Source organism: Eptatretus burgeri, chromosome 2 (assembly GCF_056783735.1).
Source record: "Eptatretus burgeri isolate ZD-2024b chromosome 2, Ebu_testis_v1, whole genome shotgun sequence".
In the NCBI taxonomy this organism is placed as follows: Eukaryota; Metazoa; Chordata; class Myxini; order Myxiniformes; family Myxinidae; genus Eptatretus; species Eptatretus burgeri.
Window position 1 is genome coordinate 74,732,019 of NC_140962.1, and position 18,046 is coordinate 74,750,064.

The window sequence follows — 18,046 nt, forward strand, 5'->3', positions numbered from 1 at the left end:
ACCCGCATCTTCGCGCTTTGTTCGTTCAGTTCGTCGGTGGAAGTCCTCGTGAAAGCATCTCTCGTGTGTAGATCGCTACTTTCCCTCGTGTTTTCACCTTGATTTGTGCTGTTTTTTTTTTTTTTTTTTTTACTCATCTTGTGTTTTAATTAATAACAAAAAAGCAATCCGATCACGTGGTGTGACGGACTGTCGGGCAGGGATTTAATTTCACAGAAAAACCGGTTGTAATTTGAAATATCCATGATTGCCTCAGCCCGATGCGTTTGAAGAAAGTGATTGTGGTTCTGGGGGCATCATGTTTGATGAGCTGCCCTGGGGGCAGCGCTCGCAGAGTGCGCGAGCGATCGGAACCCAGGCCGGAGCTCGAGCCGGTGTGAACCTTTGGATTGGCGATTGTACCAGTTTACATACAATACACCACCACCGAAGGTCATTTACTCATCTTATTTTACCTTAAACATGGGGAATTTCAGTTGAAAGTGTCTTGAAAGTGGGTTTTCTTGTGGTCCAGGAACAGATTAATTCACTCCATTGTTTCTTATTGGGAAAATAGTTTGGGAATCAAACTTTTTGCAATCCAAACAGCCTCCTGGAACGAATTCAATTCGGATTCTGGGGACACCACGTACTGGTATATTCCAAACTGTTACATTTTTATTTCAGTAAAAAAAAGAAGTGGTATATATACCCACTCGTTACCGTCCGTCTGGCCGCACATTCACCTTAGGGCCCCCCTGCGGTCGCCTTGCGGGCACCTTGAGGCAACCTTGCATCTGCCTTGAAAATTATATGGCAGCCGCAGGGACGCCCTAAGGTCACTGTGCGACATCAAATCAAAAACCATACGGCACCACCACGTTTTCAGTCTCCACAATTTCTAAGTACCCCGTGCGGCTCCCCGAAAAATAAAAACATGTGACTGCTACATTGTGTGACCATGGAAATACTGCGGCCGCTGTATAATTGCTAGTGGCCGTAGATTTTGGAGACCCCACGGCCGCCGTGGCAAATGTGACTTAGGCCTAAGCAACCACATACACCATCTGAGACGTTTAATTTAGGTAGGGTCCAGCATCAAAATGTTATTTTACCTTCCTGGCAAATTAATCACCCAAAATAAGGACTGTGCTTTCCAATACTCCACTACTGTTAGTCCAAATGGCCAAGCGATACCATAAGTGGAACGTTGCCTTTTGCTGACCACAACACAACGGCAGGGCTGAACTCCCTGTCACTATGCACACCCTATGTTCTAACCAATAGAAGATGACAATCGGGCAGGTTGGGAAACGGTTTATTGAGTTCAACAAGGAGCATGTAGTAACAAGCCATATCACAGAAGAAACCTTTGACCCCAAACACAGATGCCCAGTCTTAGTCAATTACTAAGTCACAGTTTCTACAACACAGGTGCCCCAGTCATTCTGGGAAAACGAGGTAAGGAAGAGGTACAAAGAGAAGGAGAGAAAGGTTTGAGGCATCGGGTCAGCCTCTCGCTCAACGGACGTAAGCCAGCGGGCTTATGTTGGTCCCAACAAAAAAGAGGGGAGGGGGAGAAGGAAGAGGAGGGTAGAAGGTGTAATGCGAAGTGGAAGGAGAGGTGAAAATGGTGAATGTGTGTCGTGTTTCGAGGAAAGCGTGAAGTGCGAGTCTGTCATTCAACCATAAAAATGACAAGGGCCTGCCGTTGATGCTCTGTGCCTTCAAAGGGAACAAATTAGATTTAAGGAAATAATGAGACAGACAGCATAAATCACTGTGTCGTGGCCAACACGTCCAGGAAATCTCCGCTGCTCAGTCCGTTCACCAGCCCTCCACTGCGCTGTGGTTACCAGCTCATTCATCCTCCCTGGTTCAGTCCATTCTTGCAGATTTCCCAGATGCACCAACCAAATTATGCACTTCAGTCCGAGTTTTTATAAGCCATGTTTCGGCTTGGGCTCCCCATAATCCAGTCGCTCCCCCATTGCTTCGCTCCGTGATCTGCCTTACGGACTTAGATGCTTGGTCCTTGGCCGGTGGGGAGGTGTGGCATCAAGCCTTACAAGATGCCCTCTCGCCTTCACCCTTTCACCTACGACTCGGTGTGGCTGGTGGGGACGGTGACTCAATGGCATGATGGGGTTGGTATCCAGGTGTGGAGTGTCCTCGTGCCTGCTCGCATGGAAGCTATTCAGTCCTTCCGTTCACAGAGCATCCATTCATTCCTTCCGCTCGGCCACATCTAACACGTTTTGACTTTTTTTCTCCTTGGATCGCTGGCTTGGTATGTGAGAAGTGGTTGTTCATTTTGTAATGTTGGTTTTGTAATGTTGAGTGTTGGAAAGTGTGTATGGATGCACTGCAGAGGTGTGAGAGAGTGTGAGACAGACAGAGACAGACAGACACAGACAGACAGACAGAGATAGACAGATAGAGAGAGAAAGACAGGCAGTATTTATATGGAAGGTCACAAAGCGGTTTGAGTCCTCTGCACAAATACAGCGCATATTCCCTTTTCACCGATACGAGGGGAGAGGTAATTTAGCTGCACAATATGTTATGGATATAACGACACTCGGGTCTCCAAAAAGCGTCACAGTATTAATGATTTTCATAAACGTCTGATGTACTGTCTTTCATTCTAGTTGCTGATGGTTCTAGCCTTTTTTGTCTCATCGTGATGTAAATATTTTATTGGATACTCTCAATATCGAACTTCGGCATGTTTCTGAGTGGCCAAAGGCAAATAGATTGTCATTAAATACAGAGAAAACTAATTTTGGTCTCTGTGCTTCCTGGACTTTTATTTGATGATACAAGTATATTGAGGGTTCATTCAAAAAATATTTCTTGGACTCTTGATTAATGAAGAATCGACATGGAAAACACATATACAGTACAGTAGTTACTTTATACAAATCCATTTCTCGAAGTATTACTGTCGTGTATAGATGAAAATATTATTTTCCAAAATCAGTTCTTCTTGTCCAGTGCAATGTTCCACTTTGATATTGTCTCCACTGAATTAATGCAGAGTTGTTTGGGGAAACTCCAAAAAATTACAGCCAGGAAAAATATTGGTGTTCCAAAAAAACAACAAAAAAACAGTGGAGAGTTAAATGTAGTGAAGGTTCACAAGCATATTCAAATATTTTTTTATGATGACACTCGTAACTTTCTGAAAATAGAAGAACTATACATTTTTTAATTAGGGTTACTAATGTTCCGGCTGAATCAAAATGAAATGCTCCAAAAACATGCACAAATTTTTGGTAAAAATAAAGTTATTCATACCAAGAATGGAACTCGGAAGAGCGCATACATCCTCCAAGCTGAACAGTTTACGTTTTGTATCCCGTTGATAGGCCAGATCTGCATCCGGACCTCAATCAAAATCGAATTGACTTGTTCATTTCACCTTCCCAACTCATCCACTAAGTTTTTTTTTGTCATAATCCGTGCATAACTTTTTGAGATATCGTGCTTTACCTGTATATCAGATCTTCACCCAACTCGATTCAATTTGTCCTTGTCACACACCCAATCTGTCCACCAAATGCCATCTGAATGCGTCCATAACTTTTTGAGATATCCTGCTCACAGACAAACAAACAAAGAAACAGAAACAGGGGTGAAAACATAACCTCCATCCACCTTTGGTGGCAGTGTTAATTCCCCAACAAGACAAGCTAATATGTACCATTTACAACAAACAAGAACTTCCTTTGCAAACAAAACTACCACTGTATTTATATTCGACCAAAGTTATGGAATTGGCTTCAGCAAACAATTTGTGTTAATAGCTTTAAACACAATCTCAAAAGTTTATTATTAGAAAAGTGTATTGCAAGTTGATGTAGTAATCCATCCATCCATTGGGATCAGACTCTGTGCAGAGCATTGGTGCTGCCAAAGCGGTCTCCTTGGCTATTGGGCACAATCCTGGACGGGTCGCCACTCCGACACAGGATACCAGCAAGCTGGCACTCATTTTGCCAACCTCGGAAGGACCACAGGCAGATTCAGCCCACCTGGTATTAATTCAACAGCTGAGTGGATTTGAACTTGGGATCCTAGGATCCCAAACCCACCACCCTAACCATTAATCCAACACCAGGCATGATGTTGTAATCACTGGTAATAAATGAGTAATGAGTGATATTATGCTGATAATGCAAAAGTTATTGCATACCAGCTGATTCCTCCTCATACACCCAAATCCCACATTTCCATTACTTTCTGATTAGCTTCTATTTGTCCACCTCCTTATTATTCTCATTATAGGTATCCTATTTCACAATATTTCTTTATTTCTGTCTTCATAATTTTTTTTATCACAATCCATTGTCATAGGGATGTGAAATTTTACAAGCCATGCTTTCATTCAGGTTCCTGCACTGGTCTCATAATGTGAGGTATGTTTCTTGTGTTTTGTACCTGATTGATTCAATAGTGGAAAATAAAAAAACTGAACTGAACTAACAACGAGGAATGTTATTTTGACATCGTCCTTTGTTTTAATGGTGAATTGTTATTGAAATCTGAGATGCGGGTTCATAAAAATGCTATATGTATGTATGTATATATATATATATATATATATATATATATATATATATATATATATATATATATATATATATATATATATACATTACATATACATATATATAAATATACATTACATATATACATAAATATACTTTACATATATACACATATATATATATATATACATACATATATACATATATACAAAGCCTGGTGTTGGCGCAGTGGTTAGGGCAGCGGCTTGAGATCCAAAAGGTCCTGAGTTCAAGCCCCGTTGGGCCACTGAATTAATACACCAGGGGGTTGACTCAGCCTGTCATCCTTCCGAGGTCGGCGAAATGAGTACCAGTGTACTGGGCCGGTGTATACCCCGGTTAAAATAGGTGTACCATATCCCTGCATTGTAAGAGGTGACCAGGGTTGCGTCAGGAAGGGCATCCGGCGTAAAACATGTGCCAAATCACTATGCGGATCATACGGATGATCCGCTGTGGCGACCCCTAACGGGAGCAGCCGAAAGAAGAAGAAGAAGACATTTTTACATATATACATATAAACATAAATATACATGCATACATATATACATATATACATAAATATACATATATACATACATATATACATATACATACATATATACTGTACATATATATATATACATACATATATACATATACATACATATATACTGTACATATATATATATATATATATATATATATATATATTTGAATTTTTTTGAGGCTGTTCAGCATCTCCAATGTGGTGTTTCCTGGTAGTTTTCCTTTGCCTGTCCTGATTTGACTCAAGTGGCTTATGCCTTTTGAGAATTCTATAACTTAATTTTATATGTTACTGTTTTAGGCTTTGCTTGCAAAGACACGGGCACTCTCCCCAGTCATGGTCCCCTCACCTGCCAGACCTCGACCATTACTGGGATGCACTGCACACAGGAGATCATCTTCTCCTGCTGTCACTCCACCTTCTACAACACCTAGCCTGCAACCACACAAGGCATTGCCACAACGAAGGTATGCTTCACCTCTCGCTTCGGTGCTGTGTTGCCTGTCAGCATAATATTCAGTATCCCTTTCCGTTTCCTTCCATCCTTCTCACACTGTTCTCTTTCCCACTGTGGCTTACTTGTCATCTGATGCTTGGTAATTCATCTTAGCCGTCTTTTCATTGTCATCGACTTTGGACAGCAGACAAGCTTGTGTTCATAGCAGCTTGACACTACCTCATGCTTCCTTTTAGTGGTGGTCCTTTTTAACAGCCCCTGTAATTAGGGAAAAGAGAGGGGAAAAATAACATGAAACTTTAGTCAGTTCTGCAGGATAATGGTGAATGTGTGTGGGTGTGGAATTTCGACATGCAGCGTTTTTAACAATATTTTTATCCCACATTTACCTCCTCATGGCCTATCCAAATTTTTGTGGCTTTTTAGTCACTTGGTGGTCCAGTCAATCAGATACAAATGACCATGGGTTGGCCAGCCCAGGTCTACAAGCCCATGCGTGTACACGGGCCTGTTGCTCCCCTTTCTTTTTTCCTGCAAACTTGAACAAGGGGATAATACAATCCTCTAATGGGGCAGGCTAGAGCAAGCTACGAGCTGCTGCAAACGACTCTTGTGGAATGTCCAGATGCCAGAAGCCACACCCTGTATAATATTTCCAGGAAGCTTTTGTTGATAGGCCTGGGAGCAATAACGTGAGATCTTTCTTAGTCTATGACTTGTTTTGATGAGTTTTTTTTATTTCTCAGGAATTATAGAATGTCAGGGAAATCCTTCCAACTTTCCTGAGGTGATAATACTTGCCTCATGAAATAATTGTTTTTATATTTCCCTTTCACTCGTCCTTTTATTATCCTATCTTACTTTTATTGTTGGCTTTTTACATTCCATTGTCATTGTTACTTTAAGTTTAACATTTGTTGTTGTTTTTTAAAACTTTTCACATTTCTTTGAAAAACTTCTTTTTTGTTACTTTTGATTTATTACGACAGTTTTATGTTTCAATGAGAGTTCCCTTATCACCCGGGGGGGGGGGGGGGGTTTAAAGCATTTTTGAGCAACTCTTTGTCAGTTAACAAAGTTTCTATTTCCCTTGAAATTTTTTGACACTATCTTTGCACAATTTCCACAGAGTCGTCTTGACAGAATCATTGGATGGTGCCAGCGCAACCTCTGACCAGACTACAGCCACCAACATCAGGGGTAAGTCCATGAAATGTCAGTGATCACAAGGTGACTGGCAACGCGTCTGCCATGCTTTTAAAAGCCACCGAGCGCGTCCGGTGATAATATTGTCCCGCATAGCGAGCCACAGACCACGTCGGCTGGCCTTGGCTGGTGCCCGGCGCCTGAATTGTGTTTTGGGAAGCTTTGCGCAGACGCACAGGGGCTGTGAGCATTTTCTCTGGCACTGAGTACCGGAGGTTCAGCCAGAGTTGGCTATCATGGGGAGCCAGTTCACGCGTGCTTCATCCACATTTGGATGGTGCCTATATGGATCTGTGTATTCCCTTCAAAGTCAGTCAAAATTGTTATTGATGTTATTGTTATTTTGATAGTTGCTGCAATAATTGTGTCTCGAGTTTATGGCTTGGCAGTTGCCTTGCCATGTTATGATTTTCACAAGGTTGAAGTATTTCAGGTAGGCGTGTCAACTAGTGACTTTTGGAAAAGGTCCCTTTAGGCTCAGGTGTCATGGCCACTTGGCACATGTGATAAATGTTAAAGTAAATTGCTTTCCAATGAGAGTTGTGGGATGAGGAGGGAAGGCCGGGTGGGGGGGGGGTGGAGGAGGAGTGGGTTGGAGTTTGAGATGGATGGTAGGGTGGGGGGTGGGAGGAGTGGGTTGGAGTTTGAGAGAGAAGGGTGGATGATCACACAGCAACTGCACATTTTAGAGTCTGCCAGGAATGGTTGTTGTGTGAACGTTTTGTTTCAAATACCACCCCTCTGATCCTATTGATGCCCCATAGCTTTCAAGACAAATTAGGCCCAGTTGGCCACAAGTCGGTTTTAGAAAGGACATCAAAATGCACCAAATGACCACACAGCCAATGCTTGGCTCATGTAATGTCTCCTGGACGGTGAACAAAGCGAGTCTTACAACAGATTTCATTTATTACTTTCATCAAAGAGAGCATTTCCTCAGTCATAAGAGATGAGATTTTAAGCCTGGGTTTAACCTGTTTCTTTGGGTAAGGAAGTTACCTTAACTAATCAGAAAACCTTTTTTTTTTTTTTTTTTGCTGAAGAGACAAAAAGTAAGGAGTTCAGATGCTTGTGCACAGCAATCTTTTGTTCAGGTGCACAGCGGAATTGCTCATGAGAATCGTTTCTTCAACCCATCCCACCTGTATTGCATCCACGTCCAATTTACTTTAATTACCTATTTACTTCTTTGTTGTTGGGGTTTAATTGTGTTGGCCAACTCCTGTGAAAGGTCCTATTTGATCTCTGCATCAATGTGATTATGGACAGGACAGTCAGCTTATCATCCCTTCCATAAAATAGTGTGCTTCTCCATGTAATACCCCCTTGTTAGAAGATCCTACTTTTTTCAGAAGAGATTAAACTCAGTACTACATAGCTCACAGTTAAGCGCATGAATTTTCTGCGGCCAACTCTTTATTTTTGCACTCCCTAGCGGCCTCAGAGATAGGCCATATGAATACGGCGTGCAAAGGAGGGATAGAGAAGAGACAAAGGTTGAAAGGTGAGAGTGGAAAGAATGGGATTGTATAGAATAGGTGGGAGGAGCGGGATGCAAATTGCCACTGTTTTTATTTAAGTAACATAAAAATAGAGCTCACAGGATGGCCTCGGCCCTCGAGGTATGCACACTCGCCTCTAAGCTGTCTAGCCTGGGTTTGAATCCGAACCTAGATAAAAACTGTGATCCCTGTTTCACAGGCAGGATGAATCGTCAAGATGTGTGCCGTCCCTCGGATGGATGTTAAATGGGTGTCGCGTCTGCCGGCATTAGCTGGTGGATGTGAAAGATCCCACAGTGTCCTTCGCGAAGATTAGGCAAGCTATCGCCAGCACCCTGAACAAATTCCAAATTCCTGCCCATGCCAGGAGAGGGCATTACATCAGCGGCACAGCCACACCCTCGGCCAATGATATTACCCCACAGCCTTGTGCTGCAAACGATCAATGAAGAAGAAGTTTCATTAATCTGACATTGTTGTTTCAGAGTATATTCTAGAAGTTTGCTCCAACATACAATTATGTATCTCACTCATGTCGAACATCGAGTTGCCGTCAAATTTTTGTGCAAAGAAAGTCCCAGCTCAAAAGAAATCCACAAACATATCGCGGCCCCGAATGGTGAGCCGTACACTCGTGTTCTGGAGTAACCAAACGAGTGACTACCTTTAAAAGTGTTGATTCAAGTTTCGTCAAGATGATCCCAAGCCAGAACAGCAGATACAGTGCCTTCAGAAAGTATTCAAACCCCTCAACTTTTGTCACATTTTGTTGTGTTGCAGCCTGAATTTAAAATGGATTGAATTTAAATTTTGTCACCAATCCATACAAAATACCCCCCATAATGACAAAGTTAAAATATATTTTTAGAATTTTTTTACAAATTAATTTAAAATGGAAAGCTGAAATGTCTTGGGTCAATAAGTATTCATCCCCTTTGCTATGATGCTCCAAATTGAGCTCAGGTGCATCCCACTTCCTTTGATCATTCTTGAGATGTCTCTATAACTTGATTGGTGTCCACCTGTGGCCAATTCAATTGATTGGACATGATTTAGAAAGAAACACATCTTTCCATATGAGGCCCCACAGTTAAGAGTGCATATCAGAGCAGAAACTCCACCATGAAGTCCAAGGAACTGTTGATAGAACTCCGAGATAGAATTGTGAGGAGGTATAGATCTGGGGAAGGGAATAAAACAATTTATCGAGTGTTGAAAGTTCCCAAGAGCATAGTGAGCTCCATCATGAGAAAATGGAAAGAATATGGAACTACCCAGACTTTCTCGAGCTGGCCGGCCGACCAAACTGAGCAACTGGGCAAGAAGGACCTTGGTCAAGGAGGTGACCAAAAACCCAATGACCACTCGAACAGAAGTGGTCTACTATTCATGAGGCAAACTATTCTGTGGTCTGATGAGGCAAAAATCGAACTCTTTGGCCTGAATGCAAAGCGTGACGTCTGGCAGAAACTGAGCTGCTCATCACCCATCTTCCATCATCCCATCATCATCATCCCGACCGTGAGGCATGGGGATGCTTTTCAGCAGCAGCGACTGGGAGACTTGTAAGGATAGAGGGAACAATGAATGGAGCCAAATGCAGGCAAATCCTTGAGGAGAACCTGCTTCTAAGTGCAAAAGACCTGAGGCTGAGGCGACGATTTATGTTCCAACAGGACAATGATCCCAAGCATACAGCCAACGCAACACTGGAATGACTTCAGAACAAGAACATGAAATTCCTTGAGTGGCTCAGCCTAAGCCCGATTCGAATCCCATTACATTGAGAATCCACGTGAAAGACTTAAAGATTGCTGTTCACCGACTCTCTCCATCCAACTTGACAGAGCTTGAGCAAATCTGCAAGGAAGAATGGGAGAAAATCCCCAAATCCAGATGTGCAAAGCTGATACAGACATGCCCAAGAAGACTCGGAGCTGTAATCTCTCCCAAAGGCGCTTCTACAAAGTATTGACACTTCAACACTTATTGACTCAAGACTTTTCAGCTTTTAATTAATTTTCAATTAATTTGTAAAAATTTCTAAAAACATGTTTTCACTTTGTCATTATAGGGATTTTGTGTCGATCGGTGACCAAAAAAAAATTAAATTTAATACTTTTCAAATTCAGGCTGTAACAACAAAACGTGAAAAAGTCAAGGGGTGTGAATACTTTCTGAAGGTACTGTAGAGGAAACCAACCCACAAACTGTTGCTTATGTCGAAGAATTATTATTATTGGAGAATCCCCACATTAGTGTCACCGGAATATCCATGGAAGTTTGAATTTCTCAATGCAGCATTCTCGCCATCATCTACAAACTCAAGGTTTCAGAAAAATGAAACCCTTTAAACCTCAGCATTCACCATGGACAGAAATAGCTCACATCTTGTTACGAGCTTCTGAAACTGTCCCAACACAGATACAGCCAACTATATAATGGCTGTTGGTTAATTGGGCACTTCCACACTGGGATCGTGAAATCAAATTGTAATGCAGGCAATTGAAGTACACGTTCATCACCGTCACCCAATACCTTTCACACCAACCTCTTTTCCAGCAGGATCATCGTGTCAACTTTCTGGGTTGCCAAGGGGAACTTTATCCACAAGGGAATGTTACACCAGTTCATGGTGTTGTTACCAGTTCATGGTGTTGTTATCAACTATCCGTTGTTATATTTGAAGTCCCACCTGCATTGTCACGGATTCACAGCCAACGAGCAACTGACTGAAACAACCAAGACATGGCTGGAGCAGCAATCTGAAAGCTTTTATTTTACTGACATAGACAGTTTGGAGGACAAATCGAGCAAGGGCATTGAAGTTAAGGAGACACTATTTTGAAAAATACAAACAAATTGGCAGGTCTTGTATTTTTGTGTCTTATTGCTGGAACTTTCTGATCATACATGTTCCACCTGTAAGTATTTATGCTCGAATGAATATTTTCCTCGTGTATGGTGCTGTATCATGTCCACCAAATTGCAATGGCCGTTTGGCATACGAACAGAAATGGCCAAATTGTGCAGGATAATGACACTACGACGACTACTACTACTACTACTACTACTACTACTACTACTACGACTTTTTCCTTTTCCCTTTTTCTTCTTCCCCAATTATTGCCATGTTCTTGTGGGGTTGACTGGGGGATGTTTTTGGTCCAAGTGTTTCACAATCCAGCTGGCCAGGTGTGACGCTTGACGACGTAGTTAAGGCAGGAATTAGCAATTTGGCCATGGTGCCGGCGATAACTCGCCTACTTTTCACGAATGATCATTAATGTCTATCAACTAATCCCGGCAGACTCCCGTTTCACATCCATCCGTGGGACGGCACACACATTGATCATCGATAAACCACTCTGTCAGTGGAACACCGATCGGGATAACAGTTTATAGCTGGGTCCAAGATTCAAACCCAGGCGAGACAGCTTCGAGGAGGAGGAGGAGGAGGAGATTGGGACCATACTCTGTGCAGAGCGTTGGTGCTGCTTAAGCAGTCTCCTTGGCTATCGGGCACAATCCTGGACGGGTCGCCACTCCGACACAGGATACCAGCATGCTGGCACTCATTTTGCTGACCTCTGAAGGATGACAGGCCGAGTTAACCCCACCTGGTATTAATTCAACAGCCGTGTGGGATTTGAACTCTGGACCCTACGATCAAAAGCTCACCACCCTAACCATTAAGCCAACACCAGGCTAGACAGCTTGGAGATGAGTGTGCATTCAAAAAAATCAGAAAACTTCTGCTTTCAAAAATGTCAAGACCATGCATTTGGATATTTTTAGCAGCGTCTTGCGCAGCGAACGCTGCTCATAGAGATAGTAGGAGAGCTGGCTGAGCTTCTTCTCAAATTTGCGCCCAAAAGGTTTGTTGATCTCATTGGCCAGTGAAGACCATCCGATTTATAAAAAGTGATTTCTTAAGTGCGGCTTTCTTGGGGTTAAGGATTATTTGATCCTTCAAGTAGACCCTTCTAGCCCTTCCAATCTAAACATCGTGCCCAAACTGCCCCTTCAGTATTTGGACACACAGTGTGAGATGTGTTTTAATTACATTTGTTAAGAAGTTTTAATCCCTGGGGTTAACGGATAACAAAGGGCTAATTAAGGGTTCATTAAGAGTTCAATCTCAAATTGGCGCCCAACACCCGTTCTGATCTCATAAGATTGCTTTACCCATCCACCAACTAAATTCATCACTTAAGAACGATTTTTGTCTGGGGTTTACAAGTAAGAAGGGTCTTAAGGGTGCAAGGGTCTTCACATAGCCCTTGGAAAAATAATTTGATTGAGCTGACGCCCATTCATTTACATGATGGGGGTCTATAGATAGTTACAAAAAGCACAAATTAAAACCATTTAAGAAACCATAGTGCCCGGGGTTAATGAATAAGAAAGGGCTAATTAAGGGTTCATTAAGGGTTCAATCTCAATTTGGCGTCCAACACCCGTTCTGATCTCATAAGACTGCTGCACCCACCCACTAACTAAATTCATCACTTAAGAACGATTTTTGTCTGGGGTTTACGGATAAGAAGGGTCTTTAGGGCGCAAGGGTCTTCACATAGCCGGAGAAGGAAACACGAGAGGCAGAGGGCACATTGAGATAATGAAAAAAAAGCGATGACGCGGGTGTAGTCTATGTTGATTCCAATGTGTATTGTAATATATGCATCACGATGATCATCAAACGCAAGTGATATAAAGGCAAGATGAACACACAAGATTCTCAGTGAAATCGATTTGGTATCCACTGACGGGCCATGTTGTGATAACCGGGGGACAATTCAACACATTGGGGGTCGAAAAGTGAACATAGCATAAGGAAAATGAAAGTGAAGAGGGTGACTATACGAGGCACTGTCACTGTCATTATGAGTTTTATTAGGTTACTTCAAAATATCGTCCCTGTGCTAACAGTCAGAGGGAGATGACGTGACAATGCCGTAAACACAGAATGATATAAGAAATCTGTCGAATGTGCTCGAAGATGGGTCTAGGTCTGGTACGCGAACAGATGCATTTTTTAAACAAACTCCAGATGCGCGTCTCGACTCCACTTCTGAACTGTTCTCTGAATCAGAGCCAGCTATACTAATAATATGATAGGTTATCAAAAACTAAACGTGCTACATATCAGAGACGATAACGAATAAAAATTACTGACCATTACAAAGTAAAAATAACTTTGAGGATCTCGGCCCACCTAAACAGGTTTGACATTTCACGGATTTTGGCTCATTCACCCTTCAGAATTATCACTATCATGATCATTCATCATCTTCATCATCATCATCATCATCATCATCACTTCTTGCTTCACCTTCAGATGATGAATCGATCATCAGATCATCCGTTCTGGACGGATCACCGTCAGCGTCCATTTCAACTGGTATTTCTGGAATAAGCACCTGGGGCAGTTGCTGTCCATCAAACCAGATGACTCGATAGTGACCATCAACGATTTCCCATCCCGCAGTTGGAGATTTCGGTATGGTAGCCAGGTGGGAACTGCCCCACATTGTAGCCACAAAACCAGTCCTTACACTATGTGGCCGCAACTCAGCTGAGCAAGGCGGGATGCTGCTGCCTTCGATGCTCTTCAGTTTGTCGAACGGTCGCATGGAATTCGATTTGCGGTTATACGTGCGATTGACAAAATCAAATCGGTAGTTGTTCAGCGTCGTGGTCTTTTTCGCACCGCACATGAGGCAGACGAACTCCTCGAGGACGGCAAACATTTCATCGTCCGGCTCTTTGTAGCTGAGGGATGAAAAACCCCGAATGAACTTGTCGTGGGCACACATTATATCATACGGCCGTTTCTTCCCTTTCCTTGCGAATGCTGATGTGTAGTCACATCCCGTGAATGCATGCAGGCCAGGCAGAGCTGCGCACACATCTGGACCGATTTGCGCCGCTACATTAGTAACGTTCACGTAGCGTCGATTATCCTTACCGGACGTCCCAACTTCCATCCAAATTGTACATGTAAATCGATGAACATGGTGAAGGAGAATCACCAGTATGTCGTGTCCGAGGCACGTACTACAATGTCGCCATCTTGACAATCAAGGTCAGCCACTGTCAAATGGAAGCACAATCTCGTGTCTGCCTCTGGGTGATTACAGAACAGATCTTGAATTAATTCTTTCTGCACTCCACCATTCACAACAGAATACTTGGCACATTTACCGTTGACACCGAGGAAAACGATTCTTCCGTCCAGAATGTGTCGGTACTGCTCCCCAGCCCAGTCATCCATCATGAATTCCGGTAGACCTCTCTTGAAGGAACTCGATTTCAGAGCTTTCTCAATGTTCTACGGTCTTTTCTGGTCCAGGCCACTGATAACGTAACGTTGCTCTTCGGTTCCTCGTCTTTCCCGTTCGCAGTTCTTAATAGAAGGTTCCTCGTAAGTGTCAAACGCTATGTCTATACGTTTTGACTGGTGGGATAAGGCCGCAACGAGGATACCCTGTGACAGACCACCGTAAGTCGGGCGTAGGTTTGGTGGTAGGCAGTGAAGGAGAAAATTTCTATCTATCAGATGTACCTTCACATCAGTCGGATGGCCGTGATCAGGTACTGTTTTCTCCAGCTTGTCGAAAAGGGCTCTCTTTGCTGTCTGCACCATTGAACCATCGCGCTTACACATAGACAGCGGCACAGGTGTGAGTGGAAATGTGAAGAGGAATTCGAGGTCCACTTCGTCCTTAGCCGCGATGAAGGCTAGTCTTCCGAGTAACTGGCTTGTACATTTCAGTTCTGCCTCCTTTGAGTTCTGTGGGGCACGTCCGTTGGTTACGCACTTTTTCGCGAATGTCAAAAGTTTGTTGTGGGTAATACGTCGCCCAAAGCGTGTCGGATCATCAAGGCATTCGCGAACGAATTTCTCCTGCATCCTGCGACCTTCCTGCGGTACACTGAGCAGAGAATTCTTGACGGCAACGGGGACACTCTTCCCTGTGCTGATATTGATGGGCGACGCATCGGTATCAATGGCGAATGGATTTACTGACGAGACAATGCTTGAGGTGATTCGCTTGAGATCCTCGTTGTCGCGTTTGATTCTCGATAGACTGAGTTCCATTTGAGTGTCGCTATGATGTACCAGTCCGGCCACAGCTCAGGCCTCACTTGCAATTGCTGCACGACTGCCCTTCGTGACACTCCAACAAACGCGCACAGTGTAGTTGTTTGTCGCCGATGTGAATCCAGTCATCCTCGATGCTGCATCTGCATTGACTGTCTGCTCTAATGTGAGGTCAACTGGAAGGAGTGCAAACTTGTTATTGGTCCTTCTAACCGAGAACGCTCCAGCGTTCAGTATGTTGGTCAATCCTGGATGCGTAATTTCTACATTCATGAGATCCAAACGGTATTTGGCCATCCATCTCGCGTAGTTCTGCCGGTTCATGGCGAAAAACAAATCAGTCAGCTCAGTGAGTGCCAATGCCATACATGGCCAAGCTACAGCCGTTGGCGTTGGTCATCGGAGACGTGTCAAAAGACAAGTGGAGATTATTCTGGTCTTATCTAATTCGTTTACTTGTACGGTGATACACCGGCGAAGTTCATATAAACTTTAAGCATATACCGGATGAGTAGAGGATTTCTCAGTTTGCGAATCATCTCATTGTCAAGGTCGGCCCGGAAAATGCTACCTGTACTAGTAGAAGTGGATCTCGAAAAAGTGAAAAATTTTAACCCTGTCCCACAAATTTATATCTACACCTCCGGAGCATATTCTACGTTCATTAAACGGTTGTTGATGAAGACAACGCAATGGAAACAGGCATTCGGAATGTGGTTGTGATTTGTATTCCAGATGCTATGTGAAGACCCTTGCACCCTTAAGACCCTTCTTATCCGTAAACTCCAGACAAAAGTCGTTCTTAAGTGATGAATTTAGTTGGTGGATGGGTAAAGCAATCTTATGAGATCAGAACGGGTGTTGGGTGCCAATTTGAGATTGAACTCTTAATGAACCCTTAATTAGCCCTTTGTTATTCGTTAACCCCAGGGATTAAAACTTCTTAACAATTGTAATTAAAACACATCTCACACTGTGTGTCGAAATACCGAAGGGGCAGTTTGGGTGCGATGTTTAGATTGGAAAGGCTGGAAGGGTCTGCTTGAACGATCAAATAATCCTTAACCCCAAGAAAGCCGCACTTAAGAAATCACTTTTTATAAATCGGATGGTCTTCACTGGCGAATGAGGATCAACAAACCTTTTGGGCGCAAATTTGAGAATGAAGCTCAGCCAGCTCTCTAACTAAGAGCTCGGCGTTGTTGTTGTTCTTCTTCTTCTTGTGAAGACAAAACCTTAATCTCTCGGACTCGGCTCTTGTATATACAAGATCCGGATCGCCTTAAATACTGAGCACATGTACACATCCTCACATAGACGGTGCCTTTTGAGAGCGTCTATCATGAACTTTTAAATATATTCGGACATTTGCTTTAAAGTTTCGAAAAGTTCACGTTACTATTTAAAGATTATTCCATTTATCGTATTGTAATTTCGTAAATACACTATATATTGTAAATACATGAATACATTATGACGGGTTTCGCTATTGTCTTAATGAAGGCACGTGACGAAATATCGGAAGTTGTTGTTGTTGTTGTTGTTTTAAATAAAGTAGGTTTTTTTTGTTTAGCCGACAAAACCTTTAGGACGTTGCTCTTGGACACACTTGTCCTTGTTTATGGTAGGATATCAAGTCACTCTCTTTGACCTTTATGTGTTTTCAAGAAAAAATATATAATTTTATCGTTTATCAATTCTAAGAAAGGCAGTTAAATAAATTTAAGATAATGAACAGTGAATGCAACACAAATGGGATGGGTCAACAACCCTCTTTTGTACAGCTCTCGGACAACTTCGTCCACAAACACAAACACACTTTATAAGCACAGGGAATAAGGTGCACCATTTGTGAAGGACATCCACGAACAACAATAATCTTTCCTTAATGGAGGAGTTAGAGTCTTCGTGAGAGCTTGCAGAAAGAGGAATGATTGCGAATGACGTCACCCTAATATGTGCAACTGATTGGAGGAGATATTTTGATTATAATCGTATCTCTTTGTCTCTTGACTGTCTTCCCTTGCAGAGTTTGCGACCAACAACCTTCGACGATCACGGTCACACCTCAAATCTTAGCACCTCCTCCCCCTACCACCCACAACCCTTCGTCCTTCTCAACCTTCTTTGCCATCCTACTATCTTTCCTTGTCATTGACAAAGTTCAATTTGACCCTCTTTGATGTTTACGTGGGGTTAATGTCTGCCAAGAGACAGGTATGCCATCAATTTAATTTTTTTGTTGTTGTTGTTATGTATAGTTTGAAGGTGTACATTGATTGCAGGTTTTAATTTATTTGTTTTTTTTTTGTATTTTAATATTTACTAGGACCCCACCCTCCCCCTTACCCCAATCCCACCCTTCCTTGCCAGTTTAGTTTCTACTAATGGATACAGCATGTGTTTTTGCTCAGGGATTCGGATGGTTGTTGAGAGGGTGGTGTGATAATAGCTGCGACCCAAACGTGCTGGGAGTGAAAGGTTACATTTGATCCGTTTGTTGTCCATCTTGTTCTAAGCACTTGTAGGCGACTATTTACAGATCAATAAAATGGATGCAAAGGTGGAAGCGACCTTTATGAAATACCAGTTATATCCCTTGGGAAATCCGCCAAACTTTCCCTCAACCGAAACGGTTACATGTCTGGATGGACCTCCACATGGTTAGCAATG

General features: G+C 42.7%; 1 protein-coding gene across 2 annotated transcripts in view; it reads left to right on the forward strand.

Moving 5' to 3' along the window:
* TTLL5 (tubulin tyrosine ligase like 5) overlaps nt 1-17,728 on the forward strand; it is a 270,134-nt gene extending 252,406 nt beyond the window's left edge. For both annotated transcript variants that reach the window (XM_085869871.1, XM_085869872.1), the window contains 3 exons: nt 5,401-5,567; nt 6,687-6,757; nt 17,403-17,728. In XM_085869871.1, coding sequence (XP_085725997.1) covers nt 5,401-5,567; nt 6,687-6,757; nt 17,403-17,452 — 288 coding nt within the window. In that variant the 3' untranslated portion in view covers nt 17,453-17,728. The remainder of the gene's footprint in view (nt 1-5,400; nt 5,568-6,686; nt 6,758-17,402) is intronic.
* The last annotated feature ends 318 nt before the right edge of the window (nt 17,729-18,046 follow it).